General features: G+C 63.9%; 6 protein-coding genes across 31 annotated transcripts in view; 1 reads left to right on the top strand and 5 right to left on the bottom strand.

The window, feature by feature from the left end:
- The window catches only part of UBAP2 (ubiquitin associated protein 2), a 171,086-nt gene that overhangs the window by 111,237 nt on the left and 44,313 nt on the right, over positions 1 to 15,536 (top strand). The gene's annotated exons all lie outside the window — the stretch shown is intronic.
- On the bottom strand, positions 1,295 to 2,821 carry LOC142026446 (interferon-like). Its single transcript, XM_075019459.1, has one exon. It carries the CDS (start codon positions 2,263 to 2,265, stop codon positions 1,690 to 1,692), a length of 576 nt encoding a protein of 191 aa, XP_074875560.1. The 5' UTR covers positions 2,266 to 2,821; the 3' UTR covers positions 1,295 to 1,689.
- Positions 4,485 to 5,418, bottom strand: LOC142026586 (interferon-like). Its single transcript, XM_075019743.1, has one exon. It carries the CDS (start codon positions 5,415 to 5,417, stop codon positions 4,842 to 4,844), a length of 576 nt encoding a protein of 191 aa, XP_074875844.1. The 5' UTR covers position 5,418; the 3' UTR covers positions 4,485 to 4,841.
- LOC142026496 (interferon-like) lies at positions 7,637 to 9,125 on the bottom strand. Its single transcript, XM_075019592.1, has one exon. The coding sequence runs from the start codon at positions 8,567 to 8,569 to the stop codon at positions 7,994 to 7,996; it is 576 nt and encodes a 191-aa protein (XP_074875693.1). The 5' UTR covers positions 8,570 to 9,125; the 3' UTR covers positions 7,637 to 7,993.
- LOC142026597 (interferon-like) lies at positions 10,789 to 11,722 on the bottom strand. The gene has a single exon (XM_075019764.1). The coding sequence runs from the start codon at positions 11,719 to 11,721 to the stop codon at positions 11,146 to 11,148; it is 576 nt and encodes a 191-aa protein (XP_074875865.1). The 5' UTR covers position 11,722; the 3' UTR covers positions 10,789 to 11,145.
- Positions 13,970 to 14,885, bottom strand: LOC142026620 (interferon-like). Its single transcript, XM_075019800.1, has one exon. The coding sequence runs from the start codon at positions 14,883 to 14,885 to the stop codon at positions 14,310 to 14,312; it is 576 nt and encodes a 191-aa protein (XP_074875901.1). The 3' UTR covers positions 13,970 to 14,309.

Here is a 15,536-nt window from a genome sequence, read left to right as displayed (position 1 = left end):
GAGGAAAATGTGCCCCGTAAGCGAAGGGTCTTGGGTTAGGGATGGCCTGCGGCCCTAGAGGAGGGGTGTCCGAGAGTCCTCTGGAGGTGGAGCTGAGCTAGCTGTGCTCTGGCTGTAGATCTCTGGTGGGGGGGAGGAGGAGGCGGAGGTTGCACTCGCTGAGGTTCTCGGGTCCCTTCCAGCAGCGAGGATCGTGCTCTGCCGGTGCGAGAGAGGCTGCCCCGTGTTTTCCGGAAGCTTTTGGAAGAGGGGAAGCGCGTGCGGGCGGTGGTGGCGGGCTGGGAGCCGTGGTCTTGTCAGGCAACGTTGTGCTGGTGGGCGCTGTGCTGGGGGTGCTGGCACGTGCGCGGTGATTTGGCGTACCTAGGTGCCGTCACCGCAGGAGGTGGGGTGGTGGTGGTGGTGGTGGTGGTGGTGGTGGTGGAGGTCCGTGTCCGGACCTTGTCCGTGTTGCCCTATTCCGGTTGGTGCTGCAAGGTGTCTTCAAGCAGCGCAACGAGAGGGTTTGTCGTGGAGAACGCCTGAAGCGTCGAGAGTGGCCGCGCTCGGCCTCATCAAAGCGACGATGTCTGCCGTGCGTCGCCTCCTTGGAATCGTGGAATGGTTTGGGTGGGGAGGGGCCTTGAAGGGCCATCTGGTCGAAGCCCCCAGCAGTGAGCAGGGCCATCTTCGAGTCGACGAGGTTGCTCAGAGCCCCGTCCAAGCGGACCGTGAATGTTTGCAGGGATGGGGCAGCTACCGCCTGTCTGGGCAAGCCGTTGCGGTGTTGCAGCGCCCCGATGGCAGGCAACGTCTTCCTTGTATCTAGTCCGCATCCAGCCTCTTTTAGTGTAGAGCCGTTGCGCCTTGTCCTACCGCTACAGGCCCCATGAAAAAGTCTGTCCCCATCTTTCTGCTGAGCCCCCTTTAAGTCTTGAAAGGCCGCAGTGAGGTCTCGGCGGAGCCTCCTCTTCTCCAGTTGTCTGGAGAAGCCCAACTCTCTCGGCCTGTCCTCACCGGAGAGGTGTTCCATCCCTCCGATGCTGTTTGTGGCCCTCCTCTGGACCCGGCCCAAGAGGTCCGCGTCTTCCCCGTAGCGAGGACTGCGGAGCTGCTGCTGAGTGGGTCTAAAGCGGGGTGGAAGGGGGAGGACGTTGAGGAGACAAGGGCCGAAGAGGTGATTGTGATGGCGGCGGCTAGCCCCTGGCCGAGTTTTTGGGAAGAGGTTGAGGAAAGTGCCTCCCTGGGGAGGTGCCAAAGCGAAGAGTGGGCCCGGGATGTGTGCAGAGCCCTGTTTGGAGCAGGGCCTGGAGGAGGAGGAGGAGGTGTTGAGTGGAGGCGGCTTCCCCCCAGCCCAGGCCAGGCCAGGCCAGCCCAGCGCAGCCTAGTCGAGGCCAGGCCAGGCCAGCGGCTCGTTTCCTGCGCTTCTGAGACAAGAGGCACGGGCAAGCTTTTTGCAACAGGTCTTTATTTTTCTGTCGAATAAATAGGTGAATAAATAGCTAGATCAAAACCATTGTGAAAATAAATAGAAGACGGTCTCTAAAGAGAGGAGCCGTCGGCGGAGGCTGAGGGTGGAGGGCGGTTCTTGCGTCGGCTCTCGCCGTGGGTCAGGGGAGGCGGGAGGGCAGAGGCGGGGATGGGGCGGTGGTGCAGAAGGGGTGGTGGCGGCGGGGCGCGGGGCCGTGGGGGTTGGTGGGGGTCGGTGGGCTAACTGGGGATGGTGCGGGTGAGGTTGTGGAGGTGTTGGAAGCAGACGCGAGCTTCGAGGCGGACGTGGTCCCAGGCGCAGGCGCTGTGGTTGTGGGTGTGGAGGAAGTCGTGAATGTGGCGGAAGTATTTGTTGACGTTGAGCAGGAGGTTGCGGGGCCCTCGGCCTTGGAGGAGCGTGGCGTTGGCTGGCAGGCACTGCTGGAGCTGGTGGATGTGGTGCTGGAGGTTGTTGAGGAGGTGGTGTCGTGCCTGGGCGTCCCAGTGTCGGGGGGTGGTGGGGCTGCTGAGGGTGGCGAAGAGGTGCTGGAGGATGCGGAGGGCGGTGGCGGCGGCTTGCTGTGGGTGGTTGGTGCGGAGGAGGGCGTCGGGGAAGAAGGGCGCCTGGTGGTGGTGGCAGGGCTGTGGCGGGCTGGGAGCCATGGCCTGGAGGAGCTGGAGGCTGTCCCAGGGGAAGGTGGCGTCGCGGGGACGCAGGTGGTGGCAGGCGAGGGCGGTGGCGAGAGCCGGGAGGAGGAGCAGGAGCGCCGGGGCGCCGTGCGGCCGGCGGGGCTGTGGGGTTGCGGGCGCAGCCATGGTGGGGCTGTGGGTGCTGCGTGGGTGGTGCTGGGCAGGAGGCTGGTCAGGCTTGGTGTGGTGGTGGTGGTGCGGGTGGGCGCTGTGCTTGGGGGGCTGCCGGGTGGCCGGCTTTATGCGGTGCCGCGGCTTTGCCTTCCTCGCTTTCCGACTGCAGCGAGTTTCCGGCTGTGGTTTTCGGTTTTGGCTGGTGGCTGTGGTGGTCTCGGGGAAGTGCGTTGGTGGGGTGGCCGTGCGTGGGGAGGGCGGTGGCGGTGCTTTGCTGGTGGTGTGTTGGGGGGAGGTTGGCTGTAGTGGTTGAGTGGTGGATGCGAAAGCGCTGGGGCAGAGCCCTTGGGGGCAGCTGTGGCGGGGAGGTGTGTTAGGGTTTCCGTGTGTCCTGCGGGGCGAGCTGTGGTGCCTCTTTTCTGCAGCTGAAGTTTCCCTTCCTGGCCAAGTGTCTTTTCCGCCTGTAATGCCCTGGTGCTGGTTGTGGTCTGTTTTCCTTTCACTTGCGGCTCGCCTTTGTGTTCGTCGTAGCTGGTCTTTCTTTTTTCTTTTCGTGTTGGGAAGGCTTGTGAAGTGATGTCACTTGGCAGAGCCTGGGGAGTCCCCTCGTGGAGCGAGGGCCTGGGGGTGGCGTCGGCGTGCGAGGGGGTGGCTCTGGGTGTAGGCACTTGAGCTTTGGCTGTGTTTGTGTCTGGGGCTGCCCCCGCTCGTGCGTTTGAATCTGGTGAGAATGGGGAAGAAAGGCAGGAGGAAAGGCTTGGGGAAGAAGGAAGGGGAAAAAGGGGAGAGTTTTGCTCCTGCTCTTGCTGCTGCGTCGGGTCGCTGGCTGTGGTGCCGTGCGTGCGCCCGCGCAGCAGGAGTCTTGCCGTGTTTTCCGTGCCTCCTCGCCAGAGGTGTCTGGAGTTCCTCGCAAAGAGGAAAATGTGCCCCGTAAGCGAAGGGTCTTGGGTTAGGGATGGCCTGCGGCCCTAGAGGAGGGGTGTCCGAGAGTCCTCTGGAGGTGGAGCTGAGCTAGCTGTGCTCTGGCTGTAGATCTCTGGTGGGGGGGAGGAGGAGGCGGAGGTTGCACTCGCTGAGGTTCTCGGGTCCCTTCCAGCAGCGAGGATCGTGCTCTGCCGGTGCGAGAGAGGCTGCCCCGTGTTTTCCGGAAGCTTTTGGAAGAGGGGAAGCGCGTGCGGGCGGTGGTGGCGGGCTGGGAGCCGTGGTCTTGTCAGGCAACGTTGTGCTGGTGGGCGCTGTGCTGGGGGTGCTGGCACGTGCGCGGTGATTTGGCGTACCTAGGTGCCGTCACCGCAGGAGGTGGGGTGGTGGTGGTGGTGGTGGTGGAGGTCCGTGTCCGGACCTTGTCCGTGTTGCCCTATTCCGGTTGGTGCTGCAAGGTGTCTTCAAGCAGCGCAACGAGAGGGTTTGTCGTGGAGAACGCCTGAAGCGTCGAGAGTGGCCGCGCTCGGCCTCATCAAAGCGACGATGTCTGCCGTGCGTCGCCTCCTTGGAATCGTGGAATGGTTTGGGTGGGGAGGGGCCTTGAAGGGCCATCTGGTCGAAGCCCCCAGCAGTGAGCAGGGCCGTCTTCGAGTCGACGAGGTTGCTCAGAGCCCCGTCCAAGCGGACCGTGAATGTTTGCAGGGATGGGGCAGCTACCGCCTGTCTGGGCAAGCCGTTGCGGTGTTGCAGCGCCCCGATGGCAGGCAACGTCTTCCTTGTATCTAGTCCGCATCCAGCCTCTTTTAGTGTAGAGCCGTTGCGCCTTGTCCTACCGCTACAGGCCCCATGAAAAAGTCTGTCCCCATCTTTCTGCTGAGCCCCCTTTAAGTCTTGAAAGGCCGCAGTGAGGTCTCGGCGGAGCCTCCTCTTCTCCAGTTGTCTGGAGAAGCCCAACTCTCTCGGCCTGTCCTCACCGGAGAGGTGTTCCATCCCTCCGATGCTGTTTGTGGCCCTCCTCTGGACCCGGCCCAAGAGGTCCGCGTCTTCCCCGTAGCGAGGACTGCGGAGCTGCTGCTGAGTGGGTCTAAAGCGGGGTGGAAGGGGGAGGACGTTGAGGAGACAAGGGCCGAAGAGGTGATTGTGATGGCGGCGGCTAGCCCCTGGCCGAGTTTTTGGGAAGAGGTTGAGGAAAGTGCCTCCCTGGGGAGGTGCCAAAGCGAAGAGTGGGCCCGGGATGTGTGCAGAGCCCTGTTTGGAGCAGGGCCTGGAGGAGGAGGAGGTGTTGAGTGGAGGCGGCTTCCCCCCAGCCCAGGCCAGGCCAGGCCAGCCCAGCGCAGCCTAGTCGAGGCCAGGCCAGGCCAGCGGCTCGTTTCCTGCGCTTCTGAGACAAGAGGCACGGGCAAGCTTTTTGCAACAGGTCTTTATTTTTCTGTCGAATAAATAGGTGAATAAATAGCTAGATCAAAACCATTGTGAAAATAAATAGAAGACGGTCTCTAAAGAGAGGAGCCGTCGGCGGAGGCTGAGGGTGGAGGGCGGTTCTTGCGTCGGCTCTCGCCGTGGGTCAGGGGAGGCGGGAGGGCAGAGGCGGGGATGGGGCGGTGGTGCAGAAGGGGTGGTGGCGGCGGGGCGCGGGGCCGTGGGGGTTGGTGGGGGTCGGTGGGCTAACTGGGGATGGTGCGGGTGAGGTTGTGGAGGTGTTGGAAGCAGACGCGAGCTTCGAGGCGGACGTGGTCCCAGGCGCAGGCGCTGTGGTTGTGGGTGTGGAGGAAGTCGTGGATGTGGCGGAAGTATTTGTTGACGTTGAGCAGGAGGTTGCGGGGCCCTCGGCCTTGGAGGAGCGTGGCGTTGGCTGGCAGGCACTGCTGGAGCTGGTGGATGTGGTGCTGGAGGTTGTTGAGGAGGTGGTGTCGTGCCTGGGCGTCCCAGTGTCGGGGGGTGGTGGGGCTGCTGAGGGTGGCGAAGAGGTGCTGGAGGATGCGGAGGGCGGTGGCGGCGGCTTGCTGTGGGTGGTTGGTGCGGAGGAGGGCGTCGGGGAAGAAGGGCGCCTGGTGGTGGTGGCAGGGCTGTGGCGGGCTGGGAGCCATGGCCTGGAGGAGCTGGAGGCTGTCCCAGGGGAAGGTGGCGTCGCGGGGACGCAGGTGGTGGCAGGCGAGGGCGGTGGCGAGAGCCGGGAGGAGGAGCAGGAGCGCCGGGGCGCCGTGCGGCCGGCGGGGCTGTGGGGTTGCGGGCGCAGGCATGGTGGGGCTGTGGGTGCTGCGTGGGTGGTGCTGGGCAGGAGGCTGGTCAGGCTTGGTGTGGTGGTGGTGGTGCGGGTGGGCGCTGTGCTTGGGGGGCTGCCGGGTGGCCGGCTTTATGCGGTGCCGCGGCTTTGCCTTCCTCGCTTTCCGACTGCAGCGAGTTTCCGGCTGTGGTTTTCGGTTTTGGCTGGTGGCTGTGGTGGTCTCGGGGAAGTGCGTTGGTGGGGTGGCCGTGCGTGGGGAGGGCGGTGGCGGTGCTTTGCTGGTGGTGTGTTGGGGGGAGGTTGGCTGTAGTGGTTGAGTGGTGGATGCGAAAGCGCTGGGGCAGAGCCCTTGGGGGCAGCTGTGGCGGGGAGGTGTGTTAGGGTTTCCGTGTGTCCTGCGGGGCGAGCTGTGGTGCCTCTTTTCTGCAGCTGAAGTTTCCCTTCCTGGCCAAGTGTCTTTTCCGCCTGTAATGCCCTGGTGCTGGTTGTGGTCTGTTTTCCTTTCACTTGCGGCTCGCCTTTGTGTTCGTCGTAGCTGGTCTTTCTTTTTTCTTTTCGTGTTGGGAAGGCTTGTGAAGTGATGTCACTTGGCAGAGCCTGGGGAGTCCCCTCGTGGAGCGAGGGCCTGGGGGTGGCGTCGGCGTGCGAGGGGGTGGCTCTGGGTGTAGGCACTTGAGCTTTGGCTGTGTTTGTGTCTGGGGCTGCCCCCGCTCGTGCGTTTGAATCTGGTGAGAATGGGGAAGAAAGGCAGGAGGAAAGGCTTGGGGAAGAAGGAAGGGGAAAAAGGGGAGAGTTTTGCTCCTGCTCTTGCTGCTGCGTCGGGTCGCTGGCTGTGGTGCCGTGCGTGCGCCCGCGCAGCAGGAGTCTTGCCGTGTTTTCCGTGCCTCCTCGCCAGAGGTGTCTGGAGTTCCTCGCAAAGAGGAAAATGTGCCCCGTAAGCGAAGGGTCTTGGGTTAGGGATGGCCTGCGGCCCTAGAGGAGGGGTGTCCGAGAGTCCTCTGGAGGTGGAGCTGAGCTAGCTGTGCTCTGGCTGTAGATCTCTGGTGGGGGGGAGGAGGAGGCGGAGGTTGCACTCGCTGAGGTTCTCGGGTCCCTTCCAGCAGCGAGGATCGTGCTCTGCCGGTGCGAGAGAGGCTGCCCCGTGTTTTCCGGAAGCTTTTGGAAGAGGGGAAGCGCGTGCGGGCGGTGGTGGCGGGCTGGGAGCCGTGGTCTTGTCAGGCAACGTTGTGCTGGTGGGCGCTGTGCTGGGGGTGCTGGCACGTGCGCGGTGATTTGGCGTACCTAGGTGCCGTCACCGCAGGAGGTGGGGTGGTGGTGGTGGTGGTGGTGGAGGTCCGTGTCCGGACCTTGTCCGTGTTGCCCTATTCCGGTTGGTGCTGCAAGGTGTCTTCAAGCAGCGCAACGAGAGGGTTTGTCGTGGAGAACGCCTGAAGCGTCGAGAGTGGCCGCGCTCGGCCTCATCAAAGCGACGATGTCTGCCGTGCGTCGCCTCCTTGGAATCGTGGAATGGTTTGGGTGGGGAGGGGCCTTGAAGGGCCATCTGGTCGAAGCCCCCAGCAGTGAGCAGGGCCGTCTTCGAGTCGACGAGGTTGCTCAGAGCCCCGTCCAAGCGGACCGTGAATGTTTGCAGGGATGGGGCAGCTACCGCCTGTCTGGGCAAGCCGTTGCGGTGTTGCAGCGCCCCGATGGCAGGCAACGTCTTCCTTGTATCTAGTCCGCATCCAGCCTCTTTTAGTGTAGAGCCGTTGCGCCTTGTCCTACCGCTACAGGCCCCATGAAAAAGTCTGTCCCCATCTTTCTGCTGAGCCCCCTTTAAGTCTTGAAAGGCCGCAGTGAGGTCTCGGCGGAGCCTCCTCTTCTCCAGTTGTCTGGAGAAGCCCAACTCTCTCGGCCTGTCCTCACCGGAGAGGTGTTCCATCCCTCCGATGCTGTTTGTGGCCCTCCTCTGGACCCGGCCCAAGAGGTCCGCGTCTTCCCCGTAGCGAGGACTGCGGAGCTGCTGCTGAGTGGGTCTAAAGCGGGGTGGAAGGGGGAGGACGTTGAGGAGACAAGGGCCGAAGAGGTGATTGTGATGGCGGCGGCTAGCCCCTGGCCGAGTTTTTGGGAAGAGGTTGAGGAAAGTGCCTCCCTGGGGAGGTGCCAAAGCGAAGAGTGGGCCCGGGATGTGTGCAGAGCCCTGTTTGGAGCAGGGCCTGGAGGAGGAGGAGGTGTTGAGTGGAGGCGGCTTCCCCCCAGCCCAGGCCAGGCCAGGCCAGCCCAGCGCAGCCTAGTCGAGGCCAGGCCAGGCCAGCGGCTCGTTTCCTGCGCTTCTGAGACAAGAGGCACGGGCAAGCTTTTTGCAACAGGTCTTTATTTTTCTGTCGAATAAATAGGTGAATAAATAGCTAGATCAAAACCATTGTGAAAATAAATAGAAGACGGTCTCTAAAGAGAGGAGCCGTCGGCGGAGGCTGAGGGTGGAGGGCGGTTCTTGCGTCGGCTCTCGCCGTGGGTCAGGGGAGGCGGGAGGGCAGAGGCGGGGATGGGGCGGTGGTGCAGAAGGGGTGGTGGCGGCGGGGCGCGGGGCCGTGGGGGTTGGTGGGGGTCGGTGGGCTAACTGGGGATGGTGCGGGTGAGGTTGTGGAGGTGTTGGAAGCAGACGCGAGCTTCGAGGCGGACGTGGTCCCAGGCGCAGGCGCTGTGGTTGTGGGTGTGGAGGAAGTCGTGAATGTGGCGGAAGTATTTGTTGACGTTGAGCAGGAGGTTGCGGGGCCCTCGGCCTTGGAGGAGCGTGGCGTTGGCTGGCAGGCACTGCTGGAGCTGGTGGATGTGGTGCTGGAGGTTGTTGAGGAGGTGGTGTCGTGCCTGGGCGTCCCAGTGTCGGGGGGTGGTGGGGCTGCTGAGGGTGGCGAAGAGGTGCTGGAGGATGCGGAGGGCGGTGGCGGCGGCTTGCTGTGGGTGGTTGGTGCGGAGGAGGGCGTCGGGGAAGAAGGGCGCCTGGTGGTGGTGGCAGGGCTGTGGCGGGCTGGGAGCCATGGCCTGGAGGAGCTGGAGGCTGTCCCAGGGGAAGGTGGCGTCGCGGGGACGCAGGTGGTGGCAGGCGAGGGCGGTGGCGAGAGCCGGGAGGAGGAGCAGGAGCGCCGGGGCGCCGTGCGGCCGGCGGGGCTGTGGGGTTGCGGGCGCAGCCATGGTGGGGCTGTGGGTGCTGCGTGGGTGGTGCTGGGCAGGAGGCTGGTCAGGCTTGGTGTGGTGGTGGTGGTGCGGGTGGGCGCTGTGCTTGGGGGGCTGCCGGGTGGCCGGCTTTATGCGGTGCCGCGGCTTTGCCTTCCTCGCTTTCCGACTGCAGCGAGTTTCCGGCTGTGGTTTTCGGTTTTGGCTGGTGGCTGTGGTGGTCTCGGGGAAGTGCGTTGGTGGGGTGGCCGTGCGTGGGGAGGGCGGTGGCGGTGCTTTGCTGGTGGTGTGTTGGGGGGAGGTTGGCTGTAGTGGTTGAGTGGTGGATGCGAAAGCGCTGGGGCAGAGCCCTTGGGGGCAGCTGTGGCGGGGAGGTGTGTTAGGGTTTCCGTGTGTCCTGCGGGGCGAGCTGTGGTGCCTCTTTTCTGCAGCTGAAGTTTCCCTTCCTGGCCAAGTGTCTTTTCCGCCTGTAATGCCCTGGTGCTGGTTGTGGTCTGTTTTCCTTTCACTTGCGGCTCGCCTTTGTGTTCGTCGTAGCTGGTCTTTCTTTTTTCTTTTCGTGTTGGGAAGGCTTGTGAAGTGATGTCACTTGGCAGAGCCTGGGGAGTCCCCTCGTGGAGCGAGGGCCTGGGGGTGGCGTCGGCGTGCGAGGGGGTGGCTCTGGGTGTAGGCACTTGAGCTTTGGCTGTGTTTGTGTCTGGGGCTGCCCCCGCTCGTGCGTTTGAATCTGGTGAGAATGGGGAAGAAAGGCAGGAGGAAAGGCTTGGGGAAGAAGGAAGGGGAAAAAGGGGAGAGTTTTGCTCCTGCTCTTGCTGCTGCGTCGGGTCGCTGGCTGTGGTGCCGTGCGTGCGCCCGCGCAGCAGGAGTCTTGCCGTGTTTTCCGTGCCTCCTCGCCAGAGGTGTCTGGAGTTCCTCGCAAAGAGGAAAATGTGCCCCGTAAGCGAAGGGTCTTGGGTTAGGGATGGCCTGCGGCCCTAGAGGAGGGGTGTCCGAGAGTCCTCTGGAGGTGGAGCTGAGCTAGCTGTGCTCTGGCTGTAGATCTCTGGTGGGGGGGAGGAGGAGGCGGAGGTTGCACTCGCTGAGGTTCTCGGGTCCCTTCCAGCAGCGAGGATCGTGCTCTGCCGGTGCGAGAGAGGCTGCCCCGTGTTTTCCGGAAGCTTTTGGAAGAGGGGAAGCGCGTGCGGGCGGTGGTGGCGGGCTGGGAGCCGTGGTCTTGTCAGGCAACGTTGTGCTGGTGGGCGCTGTGCTGGGGGTGCTGGCACGTGCGCGGTGATTTGGCGTACCTAGGTGCCGTCACCGCAGGAGGTGGGGTGGTGGTGGTGGTGGTGGTGGAGGTCCGTGTCCGGACCTTGTCCGTGTTGCCCTATTCCGGTTGGTGCTGCAAGGTGTCTTCAAGCAGCGCAACGAGAGGGTTTGTCGTGGAGAACGCCTGAAGCGTCGAGAGTGGCCGCGCTCGGCCTCATCAAAGCGACGATGTCTGCCGTGCGTCGCCTCCTTGGAATCGTGGAATGGTTTGGGTGGGGAGGGGCCTTGAAGGGCCATCTGGTCGAAGCCCCCAGCAGTGAGCAGGGCCGTCTTCGAGTCGACGAGGTTGCTCAGAGCCCCGTCCAAGCGGACCGTGAATGTTTGCAGGGATGGGGCAGCTACCGCCTGTCTGGGCAAGCCGTTGCGGTGTTGCAGCGCCCCGATGGCAGGCAACGTCTTCCTTGTATCTAGTCCGCATCCAGCCTCTTTTAGTGTAGAGCCGTTGCGCCTTGTCCTACCGCTACAGGCCCCATGAAAAAGTCTGTCCCCATCTTTCTGCTGAGCCCCCTTTAAGTCTTGAAAGGCCGCAGTGAGGTCTCGGCGGAGCCTCCTCTTCTCCAGTTGTCTGGAGAAGCCCAACTCTCTCGGCCTGTCCTCACCGGAGAGGTGTTCCATCCCTCCGATGCTGTTTGTGGCCCTCCTCTGGACCCGGCCCAAGAGGTCCGCGTCTTCCCTGTAGCGAGGACTGCGGAGCTGCTGCTGAGTGGGTCTAAAGCGGGGTGGAAGGGGGAGGACGTTGAGGAGACAAGGGCCGAAGAGGTGATTGTGATGGCGGCGGCTAGCCCCTGGCCGAGTTTTTGGGAAGAGGTTGAGGAAAGTGCCTCCCTGGGGAGGTGCCAAAGCGAAGAGTGGGCCCGGGATGTGTGCAGAGCCCTGTTTGGAGCAGGGCCTGGAGGAGGAGGAGGTGTTGAGTGGAGGCGGCTTCCCCCCAGCCCAGGCCAGGCCAGGCCAGCCCAGCGCAGCCTAGTCGAGGCCAGGCCAGGCCAGCGGCTCGTTTCCTGCGCTTCTGAGACAAGAGGCACGGGCAAGCTTTTTGCAACAGGTCTTTATTTTTCTGTCGAATAAATAGGTGAATAAATAGCTAGATCAAAACCATTGTGAAAATAAATAGAAGACGGTCTCTAAAGAGAGGAGCCGTCGGCGGAGGCTGAGGGTGGAGGGCGGTTCTTGCGTCGGCTCTCGCCGTGGGTCAGGGGAGGCGGGAGGGCAGAGGCGGGGATGGGGCGGTGGTGCAGAAGGGGTGGTGGCGGCGGGGCGCGGGGCCGTGGGGGTTGGTGGGGGTCGGTGGGCTAACTGGGGATGGTGCGGGTGAGGTTGTGGAGGTGTTGGAAGCAGACGCGAGCTTCGAGGCGGACGTGGTCCCAGGCGCAGGCGCTGTGGTTGTGGGTGTGGAGGAAGTCGTGGATGTGGCGGAAGTATTTGTTGACGTTGAGCAGGAGGTTGCGGGGCCCTCGGCCTTGGAGGAGCGTGGCGTTGGCTGGCAGGCACTGCTGGAGCTGGTGGATGTGGTGCTGGAGGTTGTTGAGGAGGTGGTGTCGTGCCTGGGCGTCCCAGTGTCGGGGGGTGGTGGGGCTGCTGAGGGTGGCGAAGAGGTGCTGGAGGATGCGGAGGGCGGTGGCGGCGGCTTGCTGTGGGTGGTTGGTGCGGAGGAGGGCGTCGGGGAAGAAGGGCGCCTGGTGGTGGTGGCAGGGCTGTGGCGGGCTGGGAGCCATGGCCTGGAGGAGCTGGAGGCTGTCCCAGGGGAAGGTGGCGTCGCGGGGACGCAGGTGGTGGCAGGCGAGGGCGGTGGCGAGAGCCGGGAGGAGGAGCAGGAGCGCCGGGGCGCCGTGCGGCCGGCGGGGCTGTGGGGTTGCGGGCGCAGGCATGGTGGGGCTGTGGGTGCTGCGTGGGTGGTGCTGGGCAGGAGGCTGGTCAGGCTTGGTGTGGTGGTGGTGGTGCGGGTGGGCGCTGTGCTTGGGGGGCTGCCGGGTGGCCGGCTTTATGCGGTGCCGCGGCTTTGCCTTCCTCGCTTTCCGACTGCAGCGAGTTTCCGGCTGTGGTTTTCGGTTTTGGCTGGTGGCTGTGGTGGTCTCGGGGAAGTGCGTTGGTGGGGTGGCCGTGCGTGGGGAGGGCGGTGGCGGTGCTTTGCTGGTGGTGTGTTGGGGGGAGGTTGGCTGTAGTGGTTGAGTGGTGGATGCGAAAGCGCTGGGGCAGAGCCCTTGGGGGCAGCTGTGGCGGGGAGGTGTGTTAGGGTTTCCGTGTGTCCTGCGGGGCGAGCTGTGGTGCCTCTTTTCTGCAGCTGAAGTTTCCCTTCCTGGCCAAGTGTCTTTTCCGCCTGTAATGCCCTGGTGCTGGTTGTGGTCTGTTTTCCTTTCACTTGCGGCTCGCCTTTGTGTTCGTCGTAGCTGGTCTTTCTTTTTTCTTTTCGTGTTGGGAAGGCTTGTGAAGTGATGTCACTTGGCAGAGCCTGGGGAGTCCCCTCGTGGAGCGAGGGCCTGGGGGTGGCGTCGGCGTGCGAGGGGGTGGCTCTGGGTGTAGGCACTTGAGCTTTGGCTGTGTTTGTGTCTGGGGCTGCCCCCGCTCGTGCGTTTGAATCTGGTGAGAATGGGGAAGAAAGGCAGGAGGAAAGGCTTGGGGAAGAAGGAAGGGGAAAAAGGGGAGAGTTTTGCTCCTGCTCTTGCTGCTGCGTCGGGTCGCTGGCTGTGGTGCCGTGCGTGCGCCCGCGCAGCAGGAGTCTTGCCGTGTTTTCCGTGCCTCCTCGCCAGAGGTGTCTGGAGTTCCTCGCAAAGAGGAAAATGTGCCCCGTAAGCGAAGGGTCTTGGGTTAGGGATGGCCTGCGGCCCTAGAGGAGGGGTGTCCGAGAGTCCTCTGGAGGTGGAGCTGAGCTAGCTGTGCTCTGGCTGTAGATCTCTGGTGGGGGGGAGGAGGAGGCGGAGGTTGCACTCGCTGAGGTTCTCGGGTCCCTTCCAGCAGCGAGGATCGTGCTCTGCCGGTGCGAGAGAGGCTGCCCCGTGTTTTCCGGAAGCTTTTGGAAGAGGGGAAGCGCGTGCGGGCGGTGGTGGCGGGCTGGGAGCCGTGGTCTTGTCAGGCAACGTTGTGCTGGTGGGCGCTGTGCTGGGGGTGCTGGCACGTGCGCGGTGATTTGGCGTACCTAGGTGCCGTCACCGCAGGAGGTGGGGTGGTGGTGGTGGTGGTGGTGGTGGTGGTGGTGGAGGTCCGTGTCCGGACCTTGTCCGTGTTGCCCTATTCCGGTTGGTGCTGCAAGGTGTCTTCAAGCAGCGCAACGAGAGGGTTTGTCGTGGAGAACGCCTGAAGCGTCGAGAGTGGCCGCGCTCGGCCTCATCAAAGCGACGATGTCTGCCGTGCGTCGCCTCCTTGGAATCGTGGAATGGTTTGGGTGGGGAGGGGCCTTGAAGGGCCATCTGGTCGAAGCCCCCAGCAGTGAGCAGGGCCGTCTTCGAGTCGACGAGGTTGCTCAGAGCCCCGTCCAAGCGGACCGTGAATGTTTGCAGGGATGGGGCAGCTACCGCCTGTCTGGGCAAGCCGTTGCGGTGTTGCAGCGCCCCGATGGCAGGCAACGTCTTCCTTGTATCTAGTCCGCATCCAGCCTCTTTTAGTGTAGAGCCGTTGCGCCTTGTCCTACCGCTACAGGCCCCATGAAAAAGTCTGTCCCCATCTTTCTGCTGAGCCCCCTTTAAGTCTTGAAAGGCCGCAGTGAGGTCTCGGCGGAGCCTCCTCTTCTCCAGTTGTCTGGAGAAGCCCAACTCTCTCGGCCTGTCCTCACCGGAGAGGTGTTCCATCCCTCCGATGCTGTTTGTGGCCCTCCTCTGGACCCGGCCCAAGAGGTCCGCGTCTTCCCCGTAGCGAGGACTGCGGAGCTGCTGCTGAGTGGGTCTAAAGCGGGGTGGAAGGGGGAGGACGTTGAGGAGACAAGGGCCGAAGAGGTGATTGTGATGGCGGCGGCTAGCCCCTGGCCGAGTTTTTGGGAAGAGGTTGAGGAAAGTGCCTCCCTGGGGAGGTGCCAAAGCGAAGAGTGGGCCCGGGATGTGTGCAGAGCCCTGTTTGGAGCAGGGCCTGGAGGAGGAGGAGGTGTTGAGTGGAGGCGGCTTCCCCCCAGCCCAGCCCAGGCCAGGCCAGCCCAGCGCAGCCTAGTCGAGGCCAGGCCAGGCCAGCGGCTCGTTTCCTGCGCTTCTGAGACAAGAGGCACGGGCAAGCTTTTTGCAACAGGTCTTTATTTTTCTGTCGAATAAATAGGTGAATAAATAGCTAGATCAAAACCATTGTGAAAATAAATAGAAGACGGTCTCTAAAGAGAGGAGCCGTCGGCGGAGGCTGAGGGTGGAGGGCGGTTCTTGCGTCGGCTCTCGCCGTGGGTCAGGGGAGGCGGGAGGGCAGAGGCGGGGATGGGGCGGTGGTGCAGAAGGGGTGGTGGCGGCGGGGCGCGGGGCCGTGGGGGTTGGTGGGGGTCGGTGGGCTAACTGGGGATGGTGCGGGTGAGGTTGTGGAGGTGTTGGAAGCAGACGCGAGCTTCGAGGCGGACGTGGTCCCAGGCGCAGGCGCTGTGGTTGTGGGTGTGGAGGAAGTCGTGGATGTGGCGGAAGTATTTGTTGACGTTGAGCAGGAGGTTGCGGGGCCCTCGGCCTTGGAGGAGCGTGGCGTTGGCTGGCAGGCACTGCTGGAGCTGGTGGATGTGGTGCTGGAGGTTGTTGAGGAGGTGGTGTCGTGCCTGGGCGTCCCAGTGTCGGGGGGTGGTGGGGCTGCTGAGGGTGGCGAAGAGGTGCTGGAGGATGCGGAGGGCGGTGGCGGCGGCTTGCTGTGGGTGGTTGGTGCGGAGGAGGGCGTCGGGGAAGAAGGGCGCCTGGTGGTGGTGGCAGGGCTGTGGCGGGCTGGGAGCCATGGCCTGGAGGAGCTGGAGGCTGTCCCAGGGGAAGGTGGCGTCGCGGGGACGCAGGTGGTGGCAGGCGAGGGCGGTGGCGAGAGCCGGGAGGAGGAGCAGGAGCGCCGGGGCGCCGTGCGGCCAGCGGGGCTGTGGGGTTGCGGGCGCAGCCATGGTGGGGCTGTGGGTGCTGCGTGGGTGGTGCTGGGCAGGAGGCTGGTCAGGCTTGGTGTGGTGGTGGTGGTGCGGGTGGGCGCTGTGCTTGGGGGGCTGCCGGGTGGCCGGCTTTATGCGGTGCCGCGGCTTTGCCTTCCTCGCTTTCCGACTGCAGCGAGTTTCCGGCTGTGGTTTTCGGTTTTGGCTGGTGGCTGTGGTGGTCTCGGGGAAGTGCGTTGGTGGGGTGGCCGTGCGTGGGGAGGGCGGTGGCGGTGCTTTGCTGGTGGTGTGTTGGGGGGAGGTTGGCTGTAGTGGTTGAGTGGTGGATGCGAAAGCGCTGGGGCAGAGCCCTTGGGGGCAGCTGTGGCGGGGAGGTGTGTTAGGGTTTCCGTGTGTCCTGCGGGGCGAGCTGTGGTGCCTCTTTTCTGCAGCTGAAGTTTCCCTTCCTGGCCAAGTGTCTTTTCCGCCTGTAATGCCCTGGTGCTGGTTGTGGTCTGTTTTCCTTTCACTTGCGGCTCGCCTTTGTGTTCGTCGTAGCTGGTCTTTCTTTTTTCTTTTCGTGTTGGGAAGGCTTGTGAAGTGATGTCACTTGGCAGAGCCTGGGGAGTCCCCTCGTGGAGCGAGGGCCTGGGGGTGGCGTCGGCGTGCGAGGGGGTGGCTCTGGGTGTA

This window comes from Buteo buteo, chromosome Z (genome assembly GCF_964188355.1).
Source record: "Buteo buteo chromosome Z, bButBut1.hap1.1, whole genome shotgun sequence".
In the NCBI taxonomy this organism is placed as follows: domain Eukaryota; kingdom Metazoa; phylum Chordata; class Aves; order Accipitriformes; family Accipitridae; genus Buteo; species Buteo buteo.
This window is presented reverse-complemented; position numbering and strand designations above follow the sequence as displayed.